This window comes from Typha latifolia, chromosome 15 (assembly GCF_019914945.1).
Source record: "Typha latifolia isolate L0001 chromosome 15, TyphaL0001v2, whole genome shotgun sequence".
NCBI lineage: Eukaryota > Viridiplantae > Streptophyta > Magnoliopsida > Poales > Typhaceae > Typha > Typha latifolia.
Window position 1 is genome coordinate 7,595,772 of NC_133100.1, and position 27,615 is coordinate 7,623,386.

At 36.8% G+C, this 27,615-nt stretch overlaps 4 protein-coding genes across 4 annotated transcripts; 2 read left to right on the forward strand and 2 right to left on the reverse strand.

Annotated features, from left to right (window-relative positions):
- The first annotated feature begins 2,156 nt into the window (after positions 1–2,156).
- Positions 2,157–6,946, forward strand: LOC140801962 (uncharacterized). The gene is made up of 3 exons (XM_073157362.1): positions 2,157–2,321; positions 3,274–5,825; positions 6,355–6,946. The coding sequence occupies exons 2-3, from the start codon at positions 3,293–3,295 to the stop codon at positions 6,705–6,707; spliced, it is 2,886 nt and encodes a 961-aa protein (XP_073013463.1). The 5' UTR covers positions 2,157–2,321; positions 3,274–3,292; the 3' UTR covers positions 6,708–6,946.
- A 3,915-nt stretch (positions 6,947–10,861) lies between these two features.
- Positions 10,862–13,863, forward strand: LOC140801934 (serine/threonine-protein kinase-like protein CCR4). The gene has a single exon (XM_073157324.1). It carries the CDS (start codon positions 11,222–11,224, stop codon positions 13,679–13,681), a length of 2,460 nt encoding a protein of 819 aa, XP_073013425.1. The 5' UTR covers positions 10,862–11,221; the 3' UTR covers positions 13,682–13,863.
- Positions 13,864–16,796: 2,933 nt separating this feature from the next.
- On the reverse strand, positions 16,797–19,928 carry LOC140801793 (amino acid permease 6-like). Its single transcript, XM_073157078.1, has 6 exons — positions 19,744–19,928; positions 19,250–19,483; positions 19,037–19,130; positions 18,104–18,452; positions 17,422–17,649; positions 16,797–17,277 (listed from the first exon to the last, which is right to left on the reverse strand). The coding sequence occupies exons 1-6, from the start codon at positions 19,793–19,795 to the stop codon at positions 16,846–16,848; spliced, it is 1,389 nt and encodes a 462-aa protein (XP_073013179.1). The 5' UTR covers positions 19,796–19,928; the 3' UTR covers positions 16,797–16,845.
- A 2,383-nt stretch (positions 19,929–22,311) lies between these two features.
- Positions 22,312–26,049, reverse strand: LOC140801961 (auxin-responsive protein IAA25-like). The gene is made up of 5 exons (XM_073157361.1): positions 25,481–26,049; positions 23,543–23,829; positions 22,842–22,938; positions 22,678–22,739; positions 22,312–22,589 (listed from the first exon to the last, which is right to left on the reverse strand). The coding sequence occupies exons 1-5, from the start codon at positions 25,837–25,839 to the stop codon at positions 22,543–22,545; spliced, it is 852 nt and encodes a 283-aa protein (XP_073013462.1). The 5' UTR covers positions 25,840–26,049; the 3' UTR covers positions 22,312–22,542.
- Positions 26,050–27,615: the final 1,566 nt, after the last annotated feature.

A 27,615-nucleotide genomic window follows, 5' to 3' on the forward strand; every position in this document is an offset into this window, starting at 1 on the left:
AAACTCGCTTTACTCGTCTTATTTATTTATTTTTCATCGACCGGTAAATATTGAATTAATTCTATATGGGTTTCTTTATAATTTTTTTGTTATTCTTGCTGGGTATTATCTACTGAAAAATACATAAATTTATCAAATTCCTAGGTCTCATCATCCAGAGAAATATTTCAAATGCATGTATTATTCTAATACCAAATTAAAGGGTTCTCATCTACTACTACTAGTGGAGAGAATAATTTGGTCTATTTTGCTAGTGGTGTATATACTTGAGGAGTTGAACAAAATTATCAGTGGATTCAAGAGAGTGTGACATTGATTGGACGGTCGTGATTCATTTGGCGGTGGGATTAGACTCAAAATATAAAACAAAAAAAATATATATTTCATGTTGATGATTTCATGACTTGCCTGCTTTGTTCATAGGATACAACAATTGGAGCATCATCACCTTTGTCTCCATGGACAAAGTTAGTGGTATTTAACACGTTACAAGGAAGTAGTGCACATCATTGTAATTAAACTTGCCAGCCTTCCTTGTTCTATATTCATACATTCAATTAGGATTTCAATTTAGACATGGATTAGATAAAATCGTAAAGTGATCGAAGTTATTTTTCTAGATAGATCATGCATTTGTAGGTTATTCATAAATGATGGGGATTCAGTACTGGCTAACTTATTTTAATCAGGTTGAATGTATCATCAGATGTGCATCAACGCAATGCACCTATTTTTTTTGACTCAAAAAACTAACTATAATGAGTCAAATTGACTACATGCCCACTACTCGCAATCCTACCACTGCAATTGTTAGAGTGACGGGCATAAAGTGGTCCAATTTGATCAAACCCTTTCTAAAAAGAGAGGAGAGGGGATAGGATCTATAAGCACTAACCCTATCTGAACACTATATAGTTTTCCTATTCATTCAAGACTGGAAATTATTTGAATCCAATCAGCTACTAGCTAAGGTGGAGATTGATTCTCAAATTAAGTAATTGGTGTCTTTAGAAACCAATAAGAATACAAAAAAATCTAACCTAATTTTTATTCACATTCTATTTTCTTTTCTTCTTCTTTTTTGGGTTGGAAGATTTAAAGGATAGAAGGAGATGACAGTGAGAGGTGTCACAAAACTTTATTAGTTAGCTTGCCGCCCTAGAATTAAGATCATGTCTCCCATTTTGGATCTTTTGGAAGATCCCAAAGATCTCAATTAATTGGGATCTGATAGACCCTTTTGCTTTCTTTATTTCTTTGTTGCTTCTCTTCATTTATCTCCTAACTAATGCCCTGCATCTTCTATCATTGTTTCCTTTTGGAACATCACCATACTGGGCTGGGTACCATATAAATATTTATAAGAAAATTTGTATTTAACCCCTTGTCTTTTAACTAATCTATGGTTTACACCCTCTAATTTTAGAAGATACCTTTGCTAGTAATATTTTTAGTTTAGTTAATGGAATATTTTCTCCGCATATTTGTTAAGGCATAAGACTTAATTTGTAAATAGTTAAAATATAGATTGTAAACTGCGAATTCATTAAAAGGCAGGGTGCTAAATATAAATTTCCCATTTATATAATGGTCTTAGCTTTGGATGATCTCTGATAGAGTAGAGGAACACCCCAAGTGTTCACGTGACGAAAAGGGGCAAAATATTTTAGGCTAATTGCAGTTTTGCCCCTGCATATGTTGCACTGTTGAAGAAATATAAGCATGTTTTTCCTTTTCTTTTTAATTTTAGGCTCCGTTAGCCACTCAAATTAAATATATATACTAACTGCTTCCGATTGACTAAATATATATTAATTATTTATGAGCCCGAAGGCTAGATATAGATTAGACGAAGGGCTAAAGCTAATATAGTAAGCTGTCTAATTTAGTGTTTCAAACCATGTGTTACCGAGTCATCAACAAAGTCGAGCCATTGAACTAAACTACGAAACAATTTCTCCATATTATTATTTGGGGTTGGAGTCGAACCTATGACCACCATAAAAAAAAAATAGTAATATATAGTTTTCAAACTCATCCACCATCGCGTTATCTCATCACCGTAACATGTAGCTTTCCGGATCAGGGGCATTTCGGTACTTTCACCCCAACAACGGCCCTTAAAATGGATTTATACAAATTAATCCCTCTCCGTTGTTTTCTAATCCCCTTCCCTCCCACTTCCTCCTCCTCTTCTTCTCCTTCTCCTTCTCCTTCTCCTTCTCCTCGAGCGAAGATGGGTTAGGAATAAATCTTCCCTCGCTGCACGGTTTTTGATGCACGCAGTTGAGCGCGTTAATTGGGGGGGCGTGATTTTAGAGGTAAACATTTATGCAATCCGCACCCTTCATTTCTACATAATTTCTTACGCTTTCTCCTTTCCCAGCGAGCGGAGTGTTGCGGAACTTATTCGGGTTTTTATACCTCGGATAAGTTCCGACTATCCGAGGGGATCATGCGGCCGGAGATTGGCCGGTTTTGCAGATTACACCCTACATTCTATTGTTATCACAATAAACGTTCTCTTTCTCATATTTATCAAATCGGCACCTCTTCTTTCAGATTGTTCTTTGTTTTTTCATACGGAATCCTTATTTATTTTCCATAACATTTAATTTTATCATCTATCTAGGGAGAAATTGCAAAAAGGCCCTTGCTTTTTTTGTTCTTAATGTAACCAGTAACGGTCACTATTTTAATTTGGTTAATAACTTTGGTGATAAATGATTAAGTTTTAAGATTAGGTGCCATTTTTTTTCCGGTAAGCTCACGGGCTTTTATAGTCTTAAAAGTGGTGGTCAAAGTGGGCTGTGAGTCACGAGATTAGTGATAATGATGGTGATGTGGCCATAATAATGCTGACGTGTCGTCACGATATATCCCTGACTTATTTGTCTTTGGATTTTATTTTTCATTTCACACCCTATATTATGTGGCTTTTCACTATTTTAACTAAAGACATGGTGTGAATCGCGATAAATGTATAATGTCAGGTGCGAAGTGCAAATATCCCTCCAAGTTTTCTCTACAAATTTACATAGTAGATAGCTTAGTAATCTTCTTTTTTTTTAAGAAAAATATGTAGATTTTTGTGAACTCCATCGTGAAAATTTGCTGATTGAATTACTTGAACTCTTGAGCCAAGTATTGTTCTTGATGTGAAGAAGAAAAGATTTAGATCTGAATTTCTACAGAATTACTCATGTCAAAGTTTTCTGAAAAAAATATGAACAGAATGATGCATGGAAGTTTAATTGTTTAGTTTCTTTGCAGAGATCTCTGTCAATTAACAATGAGGAAATGCTTCCTTTGCCTTCATCTTTTGAGCTGTCTCCTCCTTTCTTCCTTCTTATACATCTCAAACTCCCAGCAAGTGGAAACTCAAGCTCTCCTCCAATTCAAGAGCAAGTTGAATGATCCTCTAAATCATCTTGATAGCTGGAGAGAGTCTAACTCTGTCTGCAATTTCCTTGGTGTGAGTTGTGACCTCAATTCTGGCAAAGTGGTTGGAATCTCTCTTTCAAACCGGAATCTCTCCGGCGAGATCTCGCCTTTGATATCTGGCCTGAAAAGTCTGAATTCTCTTGTACTCGACACGAATTTGATATCAGGGTCTGTTCCTTATCAGCTGAGCAGTTGCACAAATCTGAAAGTTCTGAATCTGTCAGCAAACTCTTTAACTGGCCAGTTGCCAGATCTTTCGGCATTGACAAAGTTAAAAGTTCTTGATCTTTCGACAAATGGTTTGTCTGGCAATTTCCCTTCATGGGTTGGAAATCTATCAGGTCTTGTTTCATTAGGCCTGGCTCAAAATGATTTTGAGGAAGGAGAGATTCCACCTAGCATTGGAAATTTGAAGAACTTGACATGGCTTTATATGGCAAGCTGTAACCTGAGAGGTCAAATACCATCCTCTATATTTGAATTGACATCATTGGAGACTTTAGATTTCTCAAAGAACCAGATCTCTGGGGTGTTTCCGAAGGCCATTTCCAATCTACGCAACCTGTACAAGATTGAGCTCTACCAGAACAACTTAACTGGAGAATTGCCGCCTGAGCTTGCGAAGCTCACTAATTTGCGTGAGCTTGACATCTCCCGCAATCAAATGACTGGAAAAATTCCTGCTGAGATGGGCAACCTGAAGAATTTCACTGTCATCCAGCTATACATGAACAACTTCTGGGGTGAACTCCCTAGAGGGTGGGGGGACTTGGAATTCCTGACTGGATTTTCAATCTATGAGAACAACTTTTCAGGACAAGTCCCACCAAATCTTGGTCGGTTCGCGCCTCTCAATAGTCTGGACATATCAGAGAATAACTTCTCGGGTGAATTTCCGAGGTTCTTGTGCCAAAACAACAACTTGAATTTTCTTCTTGCTTTGGATAACAACTTCTCTGGTAAATTTCCGGATTCATATGCAAACTGCAAGTCTTTGATGAGGTTCAGAATTAGTCAAAACCGCTTCACTGGAAGGCTTCATGATGGAATATGGGGACTTCCAATCGCGACTATAATCGATATATCTGATAATGGATTCACTGGAGGGATATCTTCTGAGATTGGCAAAGCAGTCAGCTTGAATCAGCTGTGTGTTCAGAACAACAAGCTCTCTGGTGAGCTTCCAGCTGAGATAGGAAAGCTTCAACAGTTGCAGAAGTTGTATGCATCTAATAATTCCTTCTCAGGTAGCATACCATCTGAAATTGGCAACCTGAACCAATTGACATCCTTGCATTTAGAAGACAATGATCTTACTGGATCTGTGCCACCTCAGCTTGGCATGTGCCGCAGACTAGTGGAGATAGATCTTGCGCAAAATTCATTGACTGGCATCATTCCTGCAACACTGTCAATGTTGGTGTCCCTCAATTCGATTAATCTATCTCAGAATCTGATCTCAGGTTCAATTCCAAATGGCCTTCAGTCATTGAAGCTAAGCTGCATAGATTTTTCAGGCAACCGGTTGACAGGAAGTGTTCCTCCTGGACTTCTGATGATAGCTGGAGAAGAAGCATTCGCTGGTAACCCAGGGCTATGTATCGATGGACGGTCCGAAAGCCGATGGGATCCTGAATTGGGTGTGTGTAAGCTTGATAACAGCCATAAGGATATATTTGCAAAGAGGCTCTTTCTTGTATTAGTCATTTTGTCAGTTATGTTCTTCCTTCTAGCTGGATTAGTTTTTATTAGCTATCGGAACTTCAAGCTCGAAGAATCTCGCAGAAAGAATGACCTCGAGGAGGGAATGGCTAATGACAAGTGGAAATTGGAATCTTTCCATCCACCAGAACTTGATGCTGAAGAAATTTGTAACTTGAAGGAGGAGAATTTAATTGGAAGTGGAGGTGCTGGTAAAGTTTATCGAGTAGACCTGAAGAATCGAGGAACGGTTGCAGTGAAGAAATTGTGGAAAGGTACTAAAGCAAAAGTTCTGATGGTGGAAATGGATATCTTAAGTAAGATCAGACATAGGAACATACTGAAACTTCATGCCTGCTTGAGTAGAGGAGAGCTCAATTTTCTTGTGTATGAGTACATGCCTAATGGGAACCTTCACCAAGCTATTCGTCGCGAAATTAAAGGCGGACAACCGGAATTGGACTGGGATAAGAGGTACAAAATTGCTGTGGGTGTGGCCAAAGGAATTATGTACCTTCATCATGACTGTTCACCAGCCATTATACACAGGGATATAAAATCCACCAACATACTGCTGGATGGGGAATATGAAGCCAAAATTGCCGACTTCGGAATTGCAATGATAGCAGAAGAGTCCGAATTTAGTTGTTTTGCTGGCACTCATGGTTACATTGCTCCTGGTAAGCAGTTTATTCACCATCTCACTAGCAGTAAGTTGTAAAACTTAGTAAATAAGTTTTAAAATCTTCTATTTCAGTGTTAAGTTGATAGTATTATGTACTGCCTTTATTTCATTTTATTGAATTTAGAACTCAGATTATACTTTAAATCATACAAATTGAAGCATTATTTAGCACCCAATAATGGATCTTTGCATGACATAGTTGTCTTTCAAAATCATGTTTTCTCGTATGTTTCTCGATGCTTTTCATCTTCATTATTCCTGAGCTTCACCTTTTAGTTTTAATAAACTTGGAGAATTTTGCCTGCTTGTGTATCATATCCTTGCTCCTGTTCTTTGCATACTAAATAAGGACTCAAAGTGAAACAGATCAAAGTTTTATCTATGAATTTTCTTCTTATAATCAAGCAAGAGAACACAAACCAGTTTTTTCCATAGTATACTAGTTTGAATCTATCAATATTGCTTTGCATAAACTTCTTTAGAATTAAAAATTTTACAATCATTTGCCTACTTGTTTGTTTCAGAACTTGCATACTCACTCAAGGTGACAGAAAAGACAGATGTTTATAGCTTTGGTGTCGTCCTGCTTGAATTGCTTACTGGCCATAGTCCGATCGAGACTCAGTTCGGCGAAGGGAAAGACATCGTCTCCTGGGTCTCCACTCATCTCAATTGCCAAGATTCCGTGGATGTCCTTGATCCTAGAGTCTCAACCTCTGCAAAAGATGAAATGAAGAAAGTTCTGAAGGTTGCAATCCTCTGCACTTCCACATTGCCAACCGCACGTCCTACCATGCGAGAAGTAATGAATATGCTCATCGACGTCGATCCTTGCAGTCCCATGGCCAGGACCAAGAATCAAAGCAAGATCTGCTAATTTTTCAGCCAGCTCCTCTTGTACCATGTCTACATATTCTTAGAAAGTACTAATGGCCCTTTTTCGCCATTTAGCTTTGCAGAAACTAGAAACTTGCCTTTGTATTGCAAGTCCCTCTAAGGATCACTATCAGTATCATCTCTCTACTCTCTATGCATAGCCCTCTCAGGGCTGGTTATCTGTATAATTATAATATAGAAAACAGAGTTTAATCATAGAAAAATTTCCTTCTTGTAAAATCCTCATCTTCTGTGTGGTTATAAATGCTAGTTTTGGGTGTAGGAATTCTTCTTGATCTCATATCATTCTCTGAAACAGTCAGAATACTAGTTAACATGATCATTATGGAGAAATCCTCTCTGAATATGAAGAAGAGGAATAATAATCTACTTGACATAAAATCAAGGCCTTCTAAAAATCGAAAAAAAGGTTCTAAAATGCGCCTACTAATGATTCGTTAATTAAAAGATTGGCATAGCGTTCGTGTCGTTAAAATGTCTATTTTGTTTGTGGATCATTAGTCTATGATTTGTATTGTCACACAAAGGCAGGCCAAATGTTTCTATCTCAAGATCAAGTAATGGCATAGCATCCATAACAGAGACATAATTCATAGCTCATTGAAGTTGACTTGCTAACATAAGTAGAAAAGGAAATGGGATGCAATTGAATGAAAATTGACCATTATTTGGCTGGAAACAGACAACCTACATGACACATAAATCCAGCCGCTTAGATTTTTTACTTGTCTGAGAAGCAAAGCCAATTTTGATTAGGTTGTCTAAATCTTAATTAAAAGCATTAATTAATATGGACATATGACAACACCCACATTTTCCCCCCCATATATTATATATATATATATATATATATATATAATTTTATTTATTTTGATTGAAGAGGTTATTATGGATGCACATTAATAGGATGAATGAATTAATTCAGCTAGAAATAGGGAGAAATAATTACACTAAGATATTGTTGATTGCTCCATGTAGATTATGCAATCTTTTGAGGGCCATTAATTGATCATTTTTAATCATCAATAATAAATTCGAGTGCCCACTTGCTAACTTGTTTGAAAAGTTAAGGATTATGTCCAGAATTGTTGTGTTCTCTTAAGATTAGCTTTGTTCCAACTTGTTACCTAAGTCATTAAGAAGATTTGTAGATTTTAAGAGTATTTTATTTCGGACTCTACATTTGGGTTTGCCTCAATTTACACTCTATCCTTTTACTATTTTTAATTAATTAAGTCATATAAAACACCCTACTTTTATTTATTTATTTTTAGAAAACCTTGCATATAATATCCTATTTTTTAAAGAATTGTGATTTATGATTTATATTTTCACTATTTATAAATCAAGTCCTATAATTTAGCGAATATATGCAGAAATTAAGTAGAGCTATTTTATTTCTAAAATAACTAAAATGCCCTTATTTCTAAAAATTACTTGGTTGGGAATTTTATTTTTATAGTTTTCTTAGTATAGTTAATTTGGTTAAATTTAACTAACAAATCTAACAACATGATATTTTCTGCAAATATTCACTAAATTATAAAGCTCGATTTATAAATAATAAAAAATATATGATGTAAACTATAATTTTGTTAAAAGACGGGATGTTATATGCAACTTTTATTTTTCTTTTTATTTTGTTGGAATTTCAATAACAAATATGGAATTAAAGTAGGGTGTAAAATCTTTACAAAAAAAAAAGAAGGTTCCTAATTTCTAAATAGTTGGCTTCAAATAATAGTAGTTCTTGGGTTGATGGGTGAGTATCACTAACCTAATGAGATATGAATATATATATATATATATATATATATATATAATTTCAATTTAATGTTGGAATAAAAAATTTCTAGAGGACAAAAAGGAGGACTACAAAATTTGTTGTCCAGACTTCCTTGGATAGTTAGTGGCCAAAGGTTGATAGGTTGCTGGTTGTTTATTATATTCCTTAGAATCTTCTACAATATTCTACCATAATTTGATCCTTTTATATGTGGCCAGACTTATGGCCTCCAAGGGGTGAAACTTTTTAAAAAAATTTGAGTCTAATTAGCTAATTAATAAGTAATTTGAAGTTTGAATCAATCTAAATCAAACCCTGCAGAAAGTATTAGAACTAATATAATAATATCATAAGCTTTTAGATCTTGATGTGAAGACTCATATTAGTCATATATTATATACTATTATATTATTATCTTTTAGCTTTATTAGGTAGAGAGCTTGATCAAGCTGGCGTATAATAAAAGCTCGGCTCAAAATTAATTTTAAACTTATTACGTAGATCAAGCTCGAATCAGTTCTGATTCATATTTTAAGTCAAACTCGAGCAAGCTTAATTATTTTGTCAGCGCTAATTGAGGGTGGGATTAGATTAGCTATATGGGGTCCCATATAGTCACTTTATATAAAAATAATGGTTGGGTTAATAGTCTAAACTAGATGTCTTTATCTCTTAAATAAGGGGATATAACTTAACACAGGGGAGATGCAATGGAAGGAAAGTTTAAGTAATTTGCTTTGTATTAAAAATAATAAGTATAAATGTTTAAATACATAAGTAACAACCTCAATTACTTAAATCTTATATTTCTATTCCTAAACATTTTATTTATATTTATAAATTTACTTTTATTTAAAGTATTGATTAAAAATAAAAATAAAAATAAAAATTCACCTTGTAAATATAGATAATACCTAATGCATAAGGTAGCAGGTAATAATTTAAAAGTATTCGTTGCGTTGCTCCGCAAGCCTATCTTACGCACGCAAATCTTATGCATAAAGAACCTTTATCCTAAGTGCAAAACAGAGAGTACCGATTATGCTAAATCTTGCTTCTTAGTCAAATTTGAAATATAAAAGACAACCAGCATTGTTGTACATTTAATAACTCAGAGCGTTGAAGAGACTCATAGTATAGGATTGTATCGAATACGGACGACATTTATTTAAGTTCTCACTTTATATATATATAATTCCTTGCATGTGAAGTGACTGTGGAGAAGAACAGCAAATGGTGATGAAAGTGGTTGTTCAAAAGGGGGTACCCATTAACATCCAATTTGGCTACTTCAAATTAGACAACAATTGTGGGGCAAATTATCTTAGTCCATAATTTTGCTGCTGCTAAGGAAAGGGCAACCAATTCAAGCCCTAGAAGTCAAACCCTTTTGTTTTCCCATCAGAGCTATCAAACCCTTAATTGATGCAGAGTTGGTATACCTATCATCTCTAATTAGTCCATTTTCAGAACCATAACTAACATAGCATAATTCACCGCTTCTTCTTTAATACTATATTAACTTGCTAATATATATATATATATATATTAAACATCGACTTCTATCTCTTTCTTTTGTCGTAAAAAAAAAACAGTCTCCTAAAAGATAATAAAAAGAGTATTTAAGATATTTTTACATGATCAAGATGATCAATATGTTATGGGTGGCAGAAGTCAATATACATGATTTGAAAGAAAAAATGTGCATGGGGATGAGATTATTCAAGCCTTTTCTTCTTCAGAGAGACCTAAGCCTAGGGTTGACCAAGTTTGATAATAAATAAGGCAAAAGGTCAAACAGTGTATATGTTATTGTAACATATAATGCTGTTTGATCTCTCTCTACTTTCACCCAAATAATCAATGGCCACTATTTGTTTTGTTAACTAAATTCCTAATTTTCTTCATCATCATGATATGACCTCATGATATTTAAATACCTCAAAGGTAATCTCATATAATTACTTCTTTTTAGGTTGTCTACTTGTCTCTGTAAGTTAGTCCACCCCCTTTCTTTCTTTTTGCTAAGCTATACTCCACATTTCATTATATTAAACTTCTACCAACCATCAATAACTCCTTAATTAAATTTTATTCTTTTGTGGTCTAAATATGTATGACAAATACACTCCACATCTATTATATTTAAAATAATACGGATCGAATTGTATTATTTTAGATGAATTCTATTGTGGAAGAGAAGAGAAAGTGAAAGAAGGAAGAAATGGTTATCCAATCTCTATCCTAACCCCCAAAAGCATGACACCAGCTTTCAAATTCCCCCTAAAAGTATTGCTGCTCTTGGTTGACTCTTCAAAGAGAGACTAATTACCAAAAGAGAAAGAGAGTTATGGAAATAAGAAAAATATAAAGAAAAAGGCGTTTGTGAGTAGTGATGGAAGTAGTAGTCTTTCTCTTACCTCCTCTCCAGTAGTCCAACCCAATCTCTTTGGTTGGTAGTAGTAGAATTCAAAAAGGACTCAGTCTATATATCCCTTCTCTTCCAAATACGCGTTTCTCCCCACCTCCCTCTCAAATCTCTTTCATCTTCTTCTTCTTCTTCTTCTTCTTCTTCTTCTTCTTCTTCTTCTTCTTCTTCTTCTTCTTCTTCTTCTTCTTCTGCTTCTTATTATTATTCTTCTCCTCTCTCTCTCCTTGATTGCGACGATGTTATACTCCATTCCCACAACCACCCTTCTCCTTATCCAATGTCTCCAAACCTTAGTCTCCCCTTTCTTTTCCATGGAGGAGTAGTGATAGGCTTCGTCTTCTTCTTCCTAACCACCATTACCGGTTCCCCTCTCTCCACCGTCGCCATCTCCCACCTCCACAACGCCACCATAGTCTGCGCGTTCCTCCCAAACGAGAACGCCTCCTACGACCTCAAGTGCACGGCTCTCCCCAAGCGGGTCCAGCGCATCTACCCATCGGGCCACTACCTGTACAGCGCCATCGCCGCAGGCGATGGATTCCTCTGCGGGCTCACCAACGATGACGACGGCGTATCCACCATGCGCTGGTGGGATTTCACCAAGCGCCCGCGCCCCGCATCCGAGAACGCCACCGTCCCCGACGTCAAGCGCGTCTATATGGGGCCCCGGATCGCCGACCTCTCCGCCGGGGACTACCATGTCTGCGGCCTCATCGCTGCTGGGATCCGCTGCTGGCGGTGGCCGGGGCTGTCGTTCCCGAAAGGGATGACCTTCTCCGACGTCGCCGTCGGCGCCGACTTCGTCTGCGGGATCGTGAACGGATCGGGCGAGATCAAGTGTGTCGGCAACAACACCGGGATCGTCGGACGTGAGCCGCCGGGGGGTCAATACACGGCGCTCGCTGCCGGATCCCTCCACGCGTGCGCGGTTTCCGCGGCAGGGAAGCTGGCGTGCTGGGGATCCGGTGCTCCGCGGTGGGAAGGAGACCTACCCTTCGAGATCAGCTCCTTGGCATTGGGGAAGAACAGGACGTGCGTCCTTCGCAGCAACGGGACGGTGGTCTGCTGGGGTTCGAACGCGGATCCGCCGAGTCGGTTCGCGGATTCCCAATTCGTCTCGATCCAGGCGAAAGGCGACTCCTTTTGCGGGATCTTGATGTCGAATTTTTCCCTGATCTGTTGGGGCAGCAAGTATTTTACAGACGCCCACCTGGTGTTCGATCGAGTGCTTCCCGGTCCTTGCGCCTCGATGTCTACTTGCGCCTGCGGTGTCTTGGCCGGATCCGGCAATCTTTGCTTAGAAGGCCAAATAATTTGCCAGCCCTGCGATCTTGACTCGGATGGTTCTCCGACGGCGAAGGGGAGGAGAAAGATTGTGGTCTTCGTTGTGATAGGTGCGGTTGGGGTCGGCATTGGGTTGGTGGCGGTTGCTCTGTTCTTGGCTAGTTATTATAAGAGCAAACAAGGAAGGGAGAGCGAGGCTGGGAGGATTAGAATCCACGCCGACCCCGGAGTTCCGAGGCGGCGCAGCTATCGCGGTAGTGGTGGAAGAGGAGGAGGAGGATCCCCGGCGGTAGAGCGGCGGCTGACCGCATTGATCGGCAAGGGTCCGAGCGGCACCATCGAGCAATTCCCGCTCCGTCTCCTCACCGCCGTCACCGCTGGCTTCGCCGAGGCGCAGAAGATCGGCTCCGGTAGCTTCGGCTCGGTCTACCGCGCCACCCTCCCCGACGGTCGCGAGGTTGCCATCAAGCGCGCGGAGCCGAATTCGTTTCCCCCTTCTGTCGCCGGTACCACCGCGTCCACGTCGGCGGCGCCGGCTCGCCGCCGGCGAGACCGGGACGCCGCCTTCCTCTCGGAGCTCGCCCTCCTCTCCCGCGTGAACCACAGGAACCTCGTCCGCCTCCTCGGGTTCTGCATCGAGTCGGCGGAGCGCGTCCTCGTGTACGAGTTCATGGCGAACGGAACCCTCCACGATCACCTACACAAGCAGGCCCAAACCCCTCCTCCTCTGGCCTCATGGCACGCGAGGCTCAAATTAGCACTCGATGCCGCGAGGGGGATCGAGTACCTCCACTCCTACGCCGTGCCGCCGATCATTCACCGCGACATCAAGTCCTCCAATATCCTCCTTGACGACTCCTGGACTGCTAAGGTCTCCGACTTCGGGTTATCACTACTCAGCACCGGAGAAGACAAAGACGAAGACGACGACGATGACGACGTTGACGACGACGACGACGACGACGACGACGACGACGACGACGACGACGACGACGACGACGAACTCGAGATGCCGCGCACGGCGGGGACGGTGGGGTACATGGACCCGGAGTACTACCGGCTTCAGCATTTGACGGCGAAGAGCGACGTCTACAGCTTCGGAGTGGTGCTTCTCGAGTTGCTATCCGGGTGTCGGGTGATCCAGAGATACGAGGAGAGCGGGACGCCGAGGAACGTCGTCGAGTTCGCCGTGCCGGCCATCGCGGCCGACGACATCCACCGGGTGCTCGACCCGCGGCTACCGCCGCCGACTCCGACCGAGATCGAGGCCGTGGCGTACGTCGGGTATCTGGCGGCGGACTGCGTCAACCCGGTGGGCCGAGACCGGCCCACCATGTCCGAGGTCGTCGGCGGGCTCGAACGCGCCGTGGCTGCCTGCGCCGCCTGTCCGGCGGTGTCAAGGTCGATCACGGCCCGGTTGACTCCTGCCAGCTCGGAAAAGTTTACTTTCTGATTCTTTTTTCCTCGTTCCTTTTTCGCGTATATTTTAACCTTCTTCCAAAATGCATTCATCATTTTTCACGTATTTCTCTCTTCTTCTTCTTCTTCTTCTTCTTCTTCTTCTTTTGTTGCAATTTTTCATGTATTTCTCATTAATTTATTTACAAGAAATAGGGAAAAAAAATTATATATAAATGTGATCTCTGTTCGTTTGCAACTCACTCTATTTTCACCAAGAAACCATCTCTGTGTAAAAATAAAATAAAATAAAAATAAATCCTTCATTATTATTCTTCTTCTCATTTTGTTTATTAGTGACAACATCCATTAATGGAGCAAAAGAAAAGTCTCAAACGAGAGAATATTTCTTTCTCCCTTGCCTGCTTAAGCTTCTTTCTTTTCCTCTTCTCCTATTTCCTCTTGGCAAAGTCATACAAGAGAATTGAGACACGGCGTAGTGGAATTCTACCAGCTTCTATTTTATTTTTTTCTTCTTTATTATCTATCTTCTGGGTGGGGACATACCCAACTAACGCTAGTCACGGAGAAATAAAATAGACTACCCATATAGTAAGCATCACACGTTTTCTAACAAATTATAACAGAAATATATATAGTATGGTAAATTTAATTTTGTCTCGAAGTTAAACACTTAAATTAAAAATATATTAGAGTTTTATGATATTGGATCAAATAATTAATCTAAAATTTTAACAATTTTAGCTTCTGAAAAGAATGGTATAAGATAAAGAGTAGCTCAAAATAACGTGGGGCGCACGTAAGAAAGTTTAGGGAGGCAACCACTATGGGATCCATGATTGGAAACTCTCAAAGTCTATTTTGGATTCTGATATCCCTCAGGTGCTCTAATAACTAAATTTGAATCCAAATTTCTAAGAGTTTTTGTAAGCTTCTCTGTCTAATTTTGTGTCATTTATGCATGCAAATCTAGAGAAATTTGCACACGTCTTTCGTTGTAGGGGGCCACTGATGGTCTTGGACTTTGACTCCTTAACCTCTCCAAACAAGCTTGAAAATGACAAGGATTAGAATGTAATGGTTAGTTTATTAGAGAGAAAATTAATGTGATTGCGATAGGCAGAGTGATTAGGTAATGTGTAAATGAGAGGGGTGAGGTGATCAGTGGTGGAGTGAGTTGAAGAGAGTTAGTAGAAGTGAAAGGTGATCAATGGAGTTTAGGAGAAAGAGTAGGTAGTATTAGCTTGTAGATATATTTCCTGTCAATTCTATTAAGATCATGAGTAATTATAAGTTGGGTATATACCTAACTATTCTTCATCTCATATTCTCATTGACCAACTTGAGTTTTTATTTCTTTCCCAAATCAATTCAAAGCCTAACTTTGTAGAGTAGATTGTGTAGACATTGATGAAATTTCTGTGAAAATATATCAGAAAAACTTTATATTCTGTCTTTATTATCATTCAACATTTAAGTTTTATTTTTAATATCTTAAAAATACTATGAGTTAAATATTCTATTTGTTTTATATTAAAAAATGGAAGCACTTCTTATTTAATTTTTTAAATCTGACTCCTCTTTTATTCTCATCTTAACTTTATAAAAAAATTATTACTAAAGATTATTAAAATTATTTATATCTATAGTTAATTTAATTCATCTCTACAGTGAATGATATAATATAATTTTTTTATAAAAAAAAATTCACATTGCTTAAAAAGAAGGCCAAAAACAAGCAGCCAAATATGTTACACTTGTTCACACAACAATCATTATTAGTACTACTTTGAGTTTAAAATAGTACAGAGTACTGAAACCAAACAAAGATAGTACAGCTCAGATTAAAATTCTAGATAATTAACACTTGATTACCTACTTAATCAATGTGTTAAGAGATAAATTCCCATTTCTTGTACCCTAATGAAAATTATACACCTTTAATTTCAGGCAAAAGTTTGGTCATTAGTTCACCTATTGTACTCTCTCATTTATTGTTTACCACACTTTGACTCATTATATATATATATATAACCTCCCAACTACACTGTTGTCGGTTGGTTATCCGTTAATATTTTTCATTATAAAATATTATATGACTGTCATATTATTAACCGAAGACTGTTTTATTTGTAGGAAAAAAACATTGAAAGTAAAATACTTATGTAATATAAAAGAGTGAGAGATTAAGGAATAATGTTATTAAAAATAAATAATTTCTTCTCTTCTTCTTCTTCTGTTTTCTAATTTCTGAGATTAAGGATTTCATTCAGCAAATTCCCAATGATTTCATAATTAAAAAAATTCCAAGACCAACCCCTTCAAAATATTCCCCCATAACTTTCATACTACATCTAGCTAGGAAGCACACAATTCTAACCTTCTTAGATCAAGACAACTACTCCAAATTAATTTGCTCATAGTCTTCTTAGACTCCTATATATACAAGATGATCAATCAACAAGATAGCCTTCTGGATTAATATATATGATAATAATTTGAGAAGCTAGCTAGCCTTCTGTCAGTCACACTACTTGTAGATATGATAGAATCTATCTATATGTTTATATTGTTAATTTTAAAATTAGTAATTAAAGGAATTTAAATTCAAATGTTATAAGAATTTTAGAAATTTTATAGGGTCATAACAGTTATTTTAAAATAATTAATGGGCTGAATTCATTTAGGGGTTACAAGTTTTGAAAAAATTCAAAAGACCTCAAATATCTATAAATACCTCATTTATTTATAAGAAAGAAAATATAGTAATAATAACATAGACTTTTAAGTTAAATAGAAAGATTTGACTATTTTTATCTTTCAAATTTTCTCTTATATATTATTTATTTAAATTAGAGGATTGTGGTTCTCACATAGAAGCGTCGAAGGATACTATCTGGTGACGTAGGAAAGAGATTCTGGATTATGCCTCGGAGGAAAGAGAGACGAGTAACTCTACACAAAGGGCGCAACTTTTTTTTAGAACAGCTACACTTCGGTATGCCTCACAGGCCAGAGTTCTTAAACTTATTATTATTATTATTATTTATATTAAATAATATTTTCGTGTGCATAAATATTTTATTTTAAAGTGTTTAGAAATAAAAACTAACAGTTTATATGTTTGCTGGTGATAGCTAGTTTGATAATTATCCAATAATGCCTTGTTAGATTGCAACAAAATGGCATGCATAAATGCTAGTACACAGTCTTGAAAGGAGCAGCAAGTTTGAGGTTATGTACAATATCCTGCACTGAGCCAATGCTTGCTGCAACTGAGATGAGCAGACAAAAGAAGCTCATGCACTGCAACAGCAACCACCTCCGCTCTCCCCTCCTCATCTTCTCCTGGGAAATGTGCATGCTCACCGGAAAATACACCGACAGCGGCCAGAATCCGAGCGCGCCGATGAGCCCCAGAACCGCGTTGAAGAACGGCAGCATCATTGCAACCAGCGTCGTAAACATGATGAAGACCGTGCGGAGGACGAGCTTGGAAAGAGTAAAGCTCAGTGATCGGAACTCTGTGAATGGCACTCTGACATAGTATGTTGCGTGTATGAACTTAGCCTCCGGCCATTGGCAGGAGATGAAGCTCTCAAACCTAGCGAAGATAGGCTGTGCATATACCTGTTAACATATATATATATATATATATATATATATATATATATATATATATATATATATATATAGATTATAACTATATAGATTAGAACTATAAAAGAGTTAAAAGTAACATAAATAAAAGTTCAGGAAGACAGTTTCTTTCACCTGGTATGCGCCGATGAGATGGACAATGACGCAAATGTTGGCTATGTCGACAAGCCAAAATGGCTCATAGAATCCGAATCCGGTGAGGATGTTTCCAGGAGCATCGTTGCCAAATGCAGCGTAGCCAATGCAACTAAGGAGAAGGTAGAAGACGGTGGTGAGGCCGAGCCCATAGAAGGTGGCCTTCTTCATTGTTTTGTTCTCGGGAGGAGGTGACTTCAGTGTATCCTGGGGAGTGGTAAAGGATTAAAGAAAATTATAGGGTTTTTTTTTTTAATTTTCTTTTTATTTTAATGTAGTTGGATTTATTTGCAAATAGTCGTCTCTTGTTGAACTAAGGAATATTCTAAACCTTTTCTCTTCATATTTTTTCTAGGAGATTTTGTAATTTAATTGTTTTTAATTTAATATATAAAACTAAGTGCATATATTTTCTAATTGATGTATATTAAGTTATAACTTGCAAATTAAAAAATAAAATTAAATGAGCAAATACTTAAAAGGGAGGAGCTTTTTCACAATTATTCCAAAACCTAGGTTTCTATTTGAAAGAAAAAAAAAGGTTTATTTGCAGATAACCCCTTGTATTACGCAATAAATGATAACATCTAATGACTAATATGGATGGCTGGGGACTAATTTGTGAATAGAAGTGGACTTTGGTTGTTTCTCAATTAGGTACCTGGATTTCGATCAAGACGTCAGCGAAGGTGTAAGCAAATGCTATGTTCCCGAGAGCCAGGAGAACGTTGAACGCCTTGCCGCTCGGCGAACCACCGGTGGCGCCCAAGAGAGTTCCCCTGAGTTCGCCGTGGGAGGCCCACTTCCCGGCGCAGAGGCCGAGGCTGATGATGGAGTAGCCGAACGAGGTGGCGACGGCGACGACGGAGAGCCACGTGATGTTCTCCAAGCTCGGGAGCTGCGACAAGACGAGCTGGAACAACCCGAACACCACCATGAACGTGCTCCCAGAAGCTTCGCACCTCGCGCCATGGCCGTTCAGGTGGAAGCAGTTCGATCGCTTCACGGCGCTGCGTACGCGCGTGCATGGAAATTTTATTTCTAAAAACACCTTGTATTTTATCTTTATTATTATTCACGCGCACTCTCTGCTATATGAATATTTTGCTTAAGATGCCTAAATAACACTATGCTAAACCATGTTAAAATGTCTATAGATACAAGATAATTTTAATATTCATTTGTGATATTCTGTTAATTAGTGTTATTAGGATAAAATTACTTCAAAATCACCAAATGTAACTAGCAGAATAAAATAAGAATTTTATAATTCACACCCATCTTTAGCTCTTATTTATAATTTAACCCTTGTATTTTAGTTTTTTTGCTCCAAAAAAACACATTGTAGCTAGTGCGACTAGCAAGAGTCACCGCTGTTATGACTATAATACCCTTAAGATCAAAAGAGAGGTGAAGAGGTAAGGCTTTGTTTGTGGGACCCTAAACTGGTTGAGTAAGTAAGTATTATTTTTTTATTTTTTTTACTCTTAAAGAAATGAAGACGAACTAATCGAGTTCGAAGAGAAGGGGGTAACGATAATAAGAGCAAAAGATAGGGTGCAAAGTGGAAAATTGCTTAGGAACAAAGACTTACATCATGCTAGTACTGGCGGTGATGGTGTATCCCACGAGAGTGCCCCAAAGATTGACATACTGAGCGCATCCACAGAAGAACACATTCGTGGGTCCTTGAGATCAACAAGAAGAAAGAATCTCTGTCAATTTTTTAACCCTGCTGAGTTCATAGAAGAGCATGAGAAGGAAAAGAAGAAGAAGTAAAAAATCATGGATTTATCGTCGCGGCTACCGAGGTAACGTCGGACGGCCTCGATGTATTCACGGTTAACCGTTCCGGTGATCGGGTCCGGGAAGCGGTAGCAGTTCGCTAGGAGAGTGGAAGTGTAGTACGTGACGCAAGAGAAGGCCAGTAAGACGAGTGGGCCGATGACCCAACCCAGCTGGGCCACCGTCCACGCGAGCGCCAGCACGCCGGAGCCGATCACGGCGGCGACGATGTGCGCCGTCGCTGTCCACACCGTTCCTGCGTACAGAACCAATACATAGTCCAACTAAGATAGAGATAGTTGGAGTTTATATAACTTGGAAGTCTTATATATGAATCTGCTCCTCTGCTCCATAAAATCAAAATTTCAGTACCCAATACTAACTTTAGTTAAATGATCATGAAAACTTTAACAATGGCAAGGAAGTATCACAATCAACTTGTATATTAATTTGCTTGGAATTAAGGAGCCTTTGATGACCAATACTAGTCTTTTGTTTTTATATATGCATGCATACCTTGTCTTTCATGTTCACCTCCCTCAACATCATTCCCCATTCTTTTATCCATTCTCTCTCTCTCTCTCTCTCTCTCTCTCTCTCTCTCTCTCTCTCTCTAAAGACTTGAGACTCTAATGGTATCCATGAGCAAGTTACACACACACACACTCATATATATATACAGAGCAAGCAAAAGGGGAGAGAGAGAGAGAGAGAGATGCATGAGGATTTAAAGGAGTAATCAATTGGAAAGCTTCTACTGTTACTTTGAATCATCCACTTTCTTTTTCTTTCCTGTATATCTTTTTGGTGACAATATGGTGTAGGAAGTGACATCAATATTTATTACGACGCCCTTGTGAATTGAAGCACCATGAATCAAGGATCCATCAAAGTTTGGAAAAAAGAAGAATTAGTGCATGAGAAGGCGTGTAGAATATATTGAGTGCCTTTAAGGTACTCTCACTTTATACTTTTCTTTTCATTTATTTAACACATAGGATACATATGTTTGCCACGCAGGTCTATGGCAGCATAAGTTTTTAAAATAGTTAATGAGTTATATTTAAAATAATCTCTCGTTATTAAAGTTAGATTTGTTTCTTAGGTACGAAACTGAAGCTGATTAAATTATCTTGGAGTTCAAATCATTAACTACTCTATAAATATGCAAATTAGAAGCTAGTGGGAGAGGGAAAGAAAAGGGGATTCTTGTGAGAGATTGTTCTAAAAAAAATTAAATGCAAGAGAATCTAAGAAAGGAAAGAAAAGACTTCAATGCTTTGTCCATTAGCATGGCATTTCAGTTATGCCAGCAACTATATATATATATATCAAACTATGAAGTGGGTTGTAATCCTAATGGGTGCAATCTTTGTTGGACACCTATATACCATATCTTTTTCTCAAAGTTTTCTCCACTACCATCATCCTTGCTTGTTTAGTGGTGTTCTCTCTCTCACTCTCACTAAAAGAGAGCTTTTAATCCTTCCACTATGTGCATAATTGTGTACTTGATCTTATCTTTAGCCAGCCTTATGATTTGAGACTGGTCTGCTCCTTTTCCTTGTGCTACTTTTGAACATAGAAAATCAATATTTCTAGGGTCCTCTTAGTTTAATGCAACATGTTACATGGGTTTGTTAAAAAAGAATTAGAGAGCAAAAGGTCAAAAAGAAATTAAGGATAATATTTTATATATACAAAAAGAATATATAAAGACGAGATTGCAAAAGGTGCTCCATAATTGGCACTCTATTATTGGTGTATGATTGCTTTAGTTCATAGTATACTCATCAGAGCGTTATATATGCATGATTTGAACTTGTTTGTTAATTTAGCTCGTGATTAACCCGTTAGCTCCTAATCGATCATAAAAAAAATTTCAAAGTGGGTTTGATGGTAACTATTGGGTGTTGATTCTTATTTCACAAAGCAGATCCAGAAGCTGAGAAAAGGAAATTATCCTCTATTATCTTAAAAAAATTCTCAATTTGATAAATGGTGAGAACTTAACAATTAGTTAATTACTTGACCATTGACCATACTATTTGTCCCTTAGAAATGGGCCAACAGAGTTCAACAACTTTAGCATTTACTTTCCCTAACCACTTGATTCATTAATGAATTCCTTATATATAATAATGGCACAAATTAATTAATATAATGCTAAGCTAAAAACAAATGGGCAACTTTGCTTGTTCATGGTGGGGGTATCAAGATTTTCTAAAGTAAAATTAGGTTAGAAAGTAGTACTACACATTCAAAAGGCTTTTTCATCTCTATTTTACAAGCCCAAGATAAAAAAATATATATATATAATTATTGGTTGATTAATTAATCAGCCATAGGGGAAGAGAAGATTTTATTGAGAGTGGATTTACATGAATTGGAAAATAGGTAGTTTTTTTCGCTTCAAACCCTGTATTATGTGTTTATTTCAGTTTACGCCCTGTTTTTTTCGCTGTTTAGTGAAAAAAAAAATCAAATTAGAAATGGTGAAATAAATAAATAAAATAAAATACAGGCTTTAAGATTAAAATCAATATGGATTTCAACATCTATCAAGTAGGGTTTAATAGGATTAGAACATCCAAATCCAAAATTTTCTATGTCTAAGTTGTAACTTATAAGAAACTTGGGCCTGGCTTAGGAATTGGGCTACTCTCATCTTTTCACTGGGCTAAGCTAAGATTTCTATAATAAGAATCAGGCCTTATGCTAGACAAAGACAATAGTAGTTATAAGTTTACAAGATACTATAACTAGCTTGAAGCTTCATAGCAATGGAAATAAAACTGACCCTATGTATTAGTTAATTATTGTGGAAGGATCATCCAATTAAAAAGTTCTTCATGATGGCCATTTCTTGGCTATAACATGGCATATAAATTGATGTATTTTTCTATGAATACAATAGTCTTGAATTTCAATTAAGTTTACTGATATCTGAATTCACCTTGGAGACATCACCTTATGAGAAGTCCACCATTACTGTATTCAAGTAGAATTTCTCAACTTTAGTAGCATTTTTTCCATAACCACAATCATTGTCGACATAGATATCATACATAGCTAGAAGAGGTATATCACATAACTATTTCTTAGATTCATAAAGAAGCAAAGAGTTGATAACATTGCTTATTCTCCATCCAGATTAACATCCAAATGGAGAAAAGCATGACAGAACTACAACATAACATCATAAACCTCAGACACAATTAAACATAGATAAATGCATGACAGAAGGAAGACTAGGTTGATATATTTGAAACATGACTATTTCTTATTCCATCTTCATGTGATGCAGTCATTCATTTAGTCTTTTTCTTCGCGTTCCTTCTCATCTTCCACAGATTTGCCAGCTGCAAAAATTTTACACAAGCATATCTCAGGTTAAAAATTGAGAGATTGTTGGACAAGAATAAAGATGAATAGTTATACTAATTTTACCATTCTCCTTAGGTTTGGGTTTCGGGATAATATAGAGCCTTTTCACTGATGCGATGAACAAGCTGTGATTTTATTAAAATCATTTGAAAGCATCAGTTCTCTCAAGAACTTCTATGCATTGCAGAGATAAGTAAATCTTGATCATAACAATCTTAGATACTTACTCCCATGGAACATCACCAACAAGCATGCGATCACCTTCATGGTCTTCGTAGAGAAGAACAAGGTCAGGTTCAGCGGCATCTTCTTCTTCTTCATTGACTGAGGAGCTCAGAAAGTTGAGAATATGAACTAACTAGAATAAGCTAAAGCAGATTATACTATAGGGAATGTGAGTAATTTCTTAAAACAAAAGGTTTAAAAACTTACCTAATGTAAATTAATAGGAAAGTTAATATACATTTGGATACTTATCGTACAAACAACCATGATAAAAGAACTAGGATCGATACTTTATGTCACGCATGTACATAACAAGTCCAAAATGATAAATGTTCATTGAAAAACATGTAAAGGAAAACAACTTATTACGCTAATTAATGTGGAGCCAGTCCTTTGCTCATATTTTCGACAACCTGAGAAAGATTATGGAATGATATGTTCATGATAGCTTAGAAGAAAAAGCTACCTTACGAGAACATTAAATTACAAAACTCAGAAATAGAAGTAGTATGTGCATGCAGTTTCTCCTTTCCGCAATCCTAGGAACATGCTTTAAATATTTCAAAATATTTTCACGAGTACTACAAATCTGTCAATAATTCTTTCATAGAAAAGGAAAAGATAGTAAATCAAAAGGAAACTGCGTAAGAAAGATATTGCTAATTTAGATCAGTGAAATTTTTCAGATTAAAAGCTCACTCACTGGACAGATAGTTACTGAACATATTCCTCAGCGCAAACGACAACGAATCATAACTATCATGGGCCATCAGATTGACCTTTCTTCCGACAACAAACCCTTGCATGTGCACCTTCACAAACATAGTAGGCCTATTCACTGGACTATTCCTCTCTGTCGTGTTCGAGCTCTTTGTGCTGCCTGCTGAATCCATAGCTGATTTTGTCTGGTGTGTGCTGACTAAATTTCTCCGAAATGTGCACACTGGTGGCCAACCAACAACTGCAGGTATAGGCTGTAGATGTGTGGCTCTATGAAAAACATACAAGCAGTAATGTTAGCATCTAGCATAAAATTCAAGAAAGAAGTAGTATTGCATAATTCACAATATAGTACTGATCAACACATAGAGAGATGAAACTGAGAACAGTACCCCTTAGAATTGGGTGAAGTAAAATGGTGGAATATGTTGGATATTTATAGTGAGGAGGCCCAGAATTGTCCAAAATTTGTCAGGGAGGTTACTGAGAAACAGAAGAGAATTCAAATTTCTTTTCGCAAAGTGGCAAATTTGGTGCTTGATTTCTTTCCAATTAAAAGAGTTGAGGACTAGATATGCTCTGGAAGAATTAAATGTACTAGCAGGGCAGCATATCTGAAGGAGATATCCAATGTGACATGTGTTGGTATGGAGATAAGATGGTTGTCTTTTCCTCCAAAAAAATTAAAAAAATAAAATAAAATAAAAGAAAATCTCAGGAGATAAGCTCTTTACTTCTTCTGATACACTTTTCAATATATCTTGGTCAGTGAATCTTTCATGGATTATATTGCCCAGATGTGTTAAGTTCTAACTCACTTGAGAATTAGGCTAAGCAGAGTAGAAACCTTATAGCTTGAGGACTGCATCTTCTCCATTGAAATTTGTATGTCAAAAGAAATCCATTTCAGTACTTCAGAATGAGCATTATAATTAAACTTCTCTTATCTAACATTGTTTCGACCTTAGGTTATCATTGTCGTATATGAATTAATGATTGAAGTTTTCAATGAAATTAATTTCTGTTGGTCAATGCAATGTGAAGTAGGAGAACAAATCCTTTGAGCTAAGTTGGAATCATAGATGAATATTTCAGAAACAGATCATATATATATCAACCAGGGTCACTATTGCTGCATTATTCACTTGTAACCTTATCTAGTCATAACTATATGCCATCATCATTCATCGTTGTCGTATACGAACTAATGATTGAAGTCTTTAATGAAATTAATTTCTGTTGGTCAATGCAATGTGAAGTAGAAGAACATATCCTTTGAATTCAGTTGGCATCATAGATGAATATTTCAGAAACAGATCATATATATATCAACCAGGGTTACTAATGCTGCATTATTCACTTATAGTTTTAGCTAGGCATAACTATATATCATCATACATCCATATTTTCAAGATGGCTTCTGGGTTATTCAAAGCATTACTAAGTTCACTTTGTAAATTGCTACTTGTAGCCTATTCCTCAATTTGTGTAATTAGTTCAAATTATATAAAGGTATATATTGATATTAACTACTTCAATTTCACCCCTTGAGTTACCCTAATAGTCAACTTATTTTTTCCCCTTTGCAATTGTTTATTTAGTTTCAATATCTGGTAATTACCATTTAATTTAATTTATTTTTTACTTTTTATTACCTTTTAATGGTAATTTGTCAGCCAATCAAAGGCTGCCACGTACACAATATGGAAGAGTAATTACTATGTGGGTTGATTATTATCTTCTTTTTTTTTGAAAGACCTACATATTAAGAAACAAAAGAAAAAGTTTTTAATCTAAAAGAAGCTCAGAAAAAATATATATATCACCAAGAATTACACAGACGCCACTAACGTGATCCGGCGGATCACCATGTGAAAACTTGCATGAAGAACATATAGAGGAGGACAAATAGCAGACAAACCTCTCCATACAAGAACAGGAACAAGAAGAAGAAGAAGGGTTGGCATTCTGGCGAGCCTGCTCGGCGACTGCCTTCTGCTGCCGGGCGGCGAGGCTCCACGGGTGCACGTAGCCGCCGGTAGGGTTTTGCGCAGACCACCTTGAGCTCATGCAGTACTTGTTACCATGAGAGCTACTAGTAGCTCTGGATGCCATGGTATTAAAGGTGTTCTCTGAGGAGATGCCAAGGCTTAGCTCAAGGTGGCCATGGAAGGAGGTGTTTGTTTGCTTAGATGACAACTTGTACTCTTTGTGGAATCCTATGTTACTCCATGGTTGTTGTTGATCTCTAGGAGGGGATTCAAATGGCATGGTCTTCATGATGTTTTGGTTGTTAAATTATCTGAGAGAGAGAGAGAGAAAGAGAGAGTTTGATGGATGAGGGAATGGAAAATGGAGCTATTGGTGAGTGGGAGAGAGATAGAGAGAGAGATAGAGAGAGAGAGAGAGAGAGAGAGAGAGAGAGAGAGAGAGAGAGAGAGAGAGAGAGAGAGAGAGAGAGTAAATGGAGGTGGTGGACAAAAAGGGAGGAGGCTTTTGTGTGGGGGGGCTCTAATCTTAGTAGTAATTGCAAAAGGATACAAATATGTGGGTCTGATAGTTATTTTTAACTTATGATGACTCTGTTAATGATAATCTTGCTTTGTAAATATCAGTTTGGGAAGGGTTAATGAGAGTAAAACCAAAAGTGTTTATTTGTTGCACCTTTGTGAGAAAATTATATGTGAAAATACATAATAGTTCAGATGTCTAAATGTAAATATTTCTATTCTAAACTACTAAAAAAAAATCAAACAAAGAATATTCAGTTATTAGATTTTTTTTTTCGAAAAGGAAATATCTCCTAAATGAAGGGTGCTTAATTAGAATAACGTTTCAAACATGAGACTCAGGAACATAAATTCATAAAAATACAAGGTGCAAAATGTAAGTTTTTTCCGATATTTATCCCCTCAACTCAACATCATTCTATAGTTAATTTCCTTTATTTACTGAGTTTTTTTTTTACCAAAATGACCTCCAGTTATTTTTATTTGTACAAAGTTATTATGAGAGCCTATTTTATCAAACTCAGATATTAAATGCCATAAATCAATAATAATTTTATGCAGCAATTTATAACAGAAGAAAAAAATACTCTATATTTCTCGCATAATATGCTGCTAAATTATTCAGCAATTTTACTATTAATTTATGATACGGCCCAGTTGAGCTCGACAAAATATGACCCTTTATAATAAATTTATCATTCTGATAATAATAATTAATGCATACTTATTTTGGTAAAAAAAAATTAAAAAAAAAACTCTTATATACTACTATTTTATGCATAGGATTGAGACTTTAGAGATAGTCGCACAAATCCCTGGAGTTAATGTACTAGAAAAGCTAATCCTGGATGTTGGTGCCGTTATTTAACTGCTTTCTTTATCACCTTTCTTTTTCTATTTTTTTTAAAAGGAAATGAGACTTTTTTATTCTCAGCATAGACTTTATTGAATTTATGCCAATAAAATATAGAAACATCTGTATTAAAAATTAAAAAATAAATAAAAACCCTACCTTTTAACTTTTATTTACCATCCCGTTTTGCTCTTATTGCCTCGAAAAAAAGAAAACATCCGGTCATTAATCGATCATTCACTCTAGTATACAAAACTTTTACCCGGAATAACTAAATATTTTATATTCTATTAGCCTAGTTTATTTTACTAATAAGGTAAATCCTAAAAAATATTCATCTTTGTTATTTTTAAAATAAGGTCTTAATTATATAAATAAATATTTTTGTGTTTAATTATATTTTAAAATAAAACTCGATGAAGAGTAAATTAGTAATTAAGTGGTATAAAATATAATTTTAATTAATAGTGTTTATAAATCCAGAATGGAGATATTATAATATTTAGCTGTTATTTTAGAATAAAAAAAAAGTTATTCCCCAAATGAACTATGGCTTAGTCACTACTTGGTTAAATTCAAGTTGGAATATTTTTAATTGAATAAAAGTAAAACCAAAAAAGTCGAACTATAAGATATTCATTATAAAAATTTAAGTTCCTTAAAATATAATATATATGAAGTCGAATCCCTTGT

Bases quoted from the DNA above. Each gene is read 5' to 3' on its own strand.
- LOC140801961 (XM_073157361.1), bottom strand. From the start codon at position 25,839: ATGAAGACCATGCCATTTGAATCCCCTCCTAGAGATCAACAACAACCA. The intron at 23,830-25,480 runs GTTTGTCTGCTA...TGTTTTTCATAG, and splicing joins TCCTGTTCTTGTATGGAGAG to AGCCACACATCTACAGCCTA. The intron at 22,590-22,677 runs GTAAAATTAGTA...AAATTTTTGCAG, and splicing joins ACCCAAACCTAAGGAGAATG to CTGGCAAATCTGTGGAAGAT.
- LOC140801793 (XM_073157078.1), bottom strand. From the start codon at position 19,795: ATGGATAAAAGAATGGGGAATGATGTTGAGGGAGGTGAACATGAAAGA. The intron at 19,484-19,743 runs GTATGCATGCAT...TTCTGTACGCAG, and splicing joins AGGTGAACATGAAAGACAAG to GAACGGTGTGGACAGCGACG. The intron at 18,453-19,036 runs GTAAGTCTTTGT...GCGCGTACGCAG, and splicing joins ACCGCCAGTACTAGCATGAT to CGCCGTGAAGCGATCGAACT.
- LOC140801934 (XM_073157324.1), top strand. From the start codon at position 11,222: ATGTCTCCAAACCTTAGTCTCCCCTTTCTTTTCCATGGAGGAGTAGTG.
- LOC140801962 (XM_073157362.1), top strand. From the start codon at position 3,293: ATGAGGAAATGCTTCCTTTGCCTTCATCTTTTGAGCTGTCTCCTCCTT. The intron at 5,826-6,354 runs GTAAGCAGTTTA...TGTTTGTTTCAG, and splicing joins TCATGGTTACATTGCTCCTG to AACTTGCATACTCACTCAAG.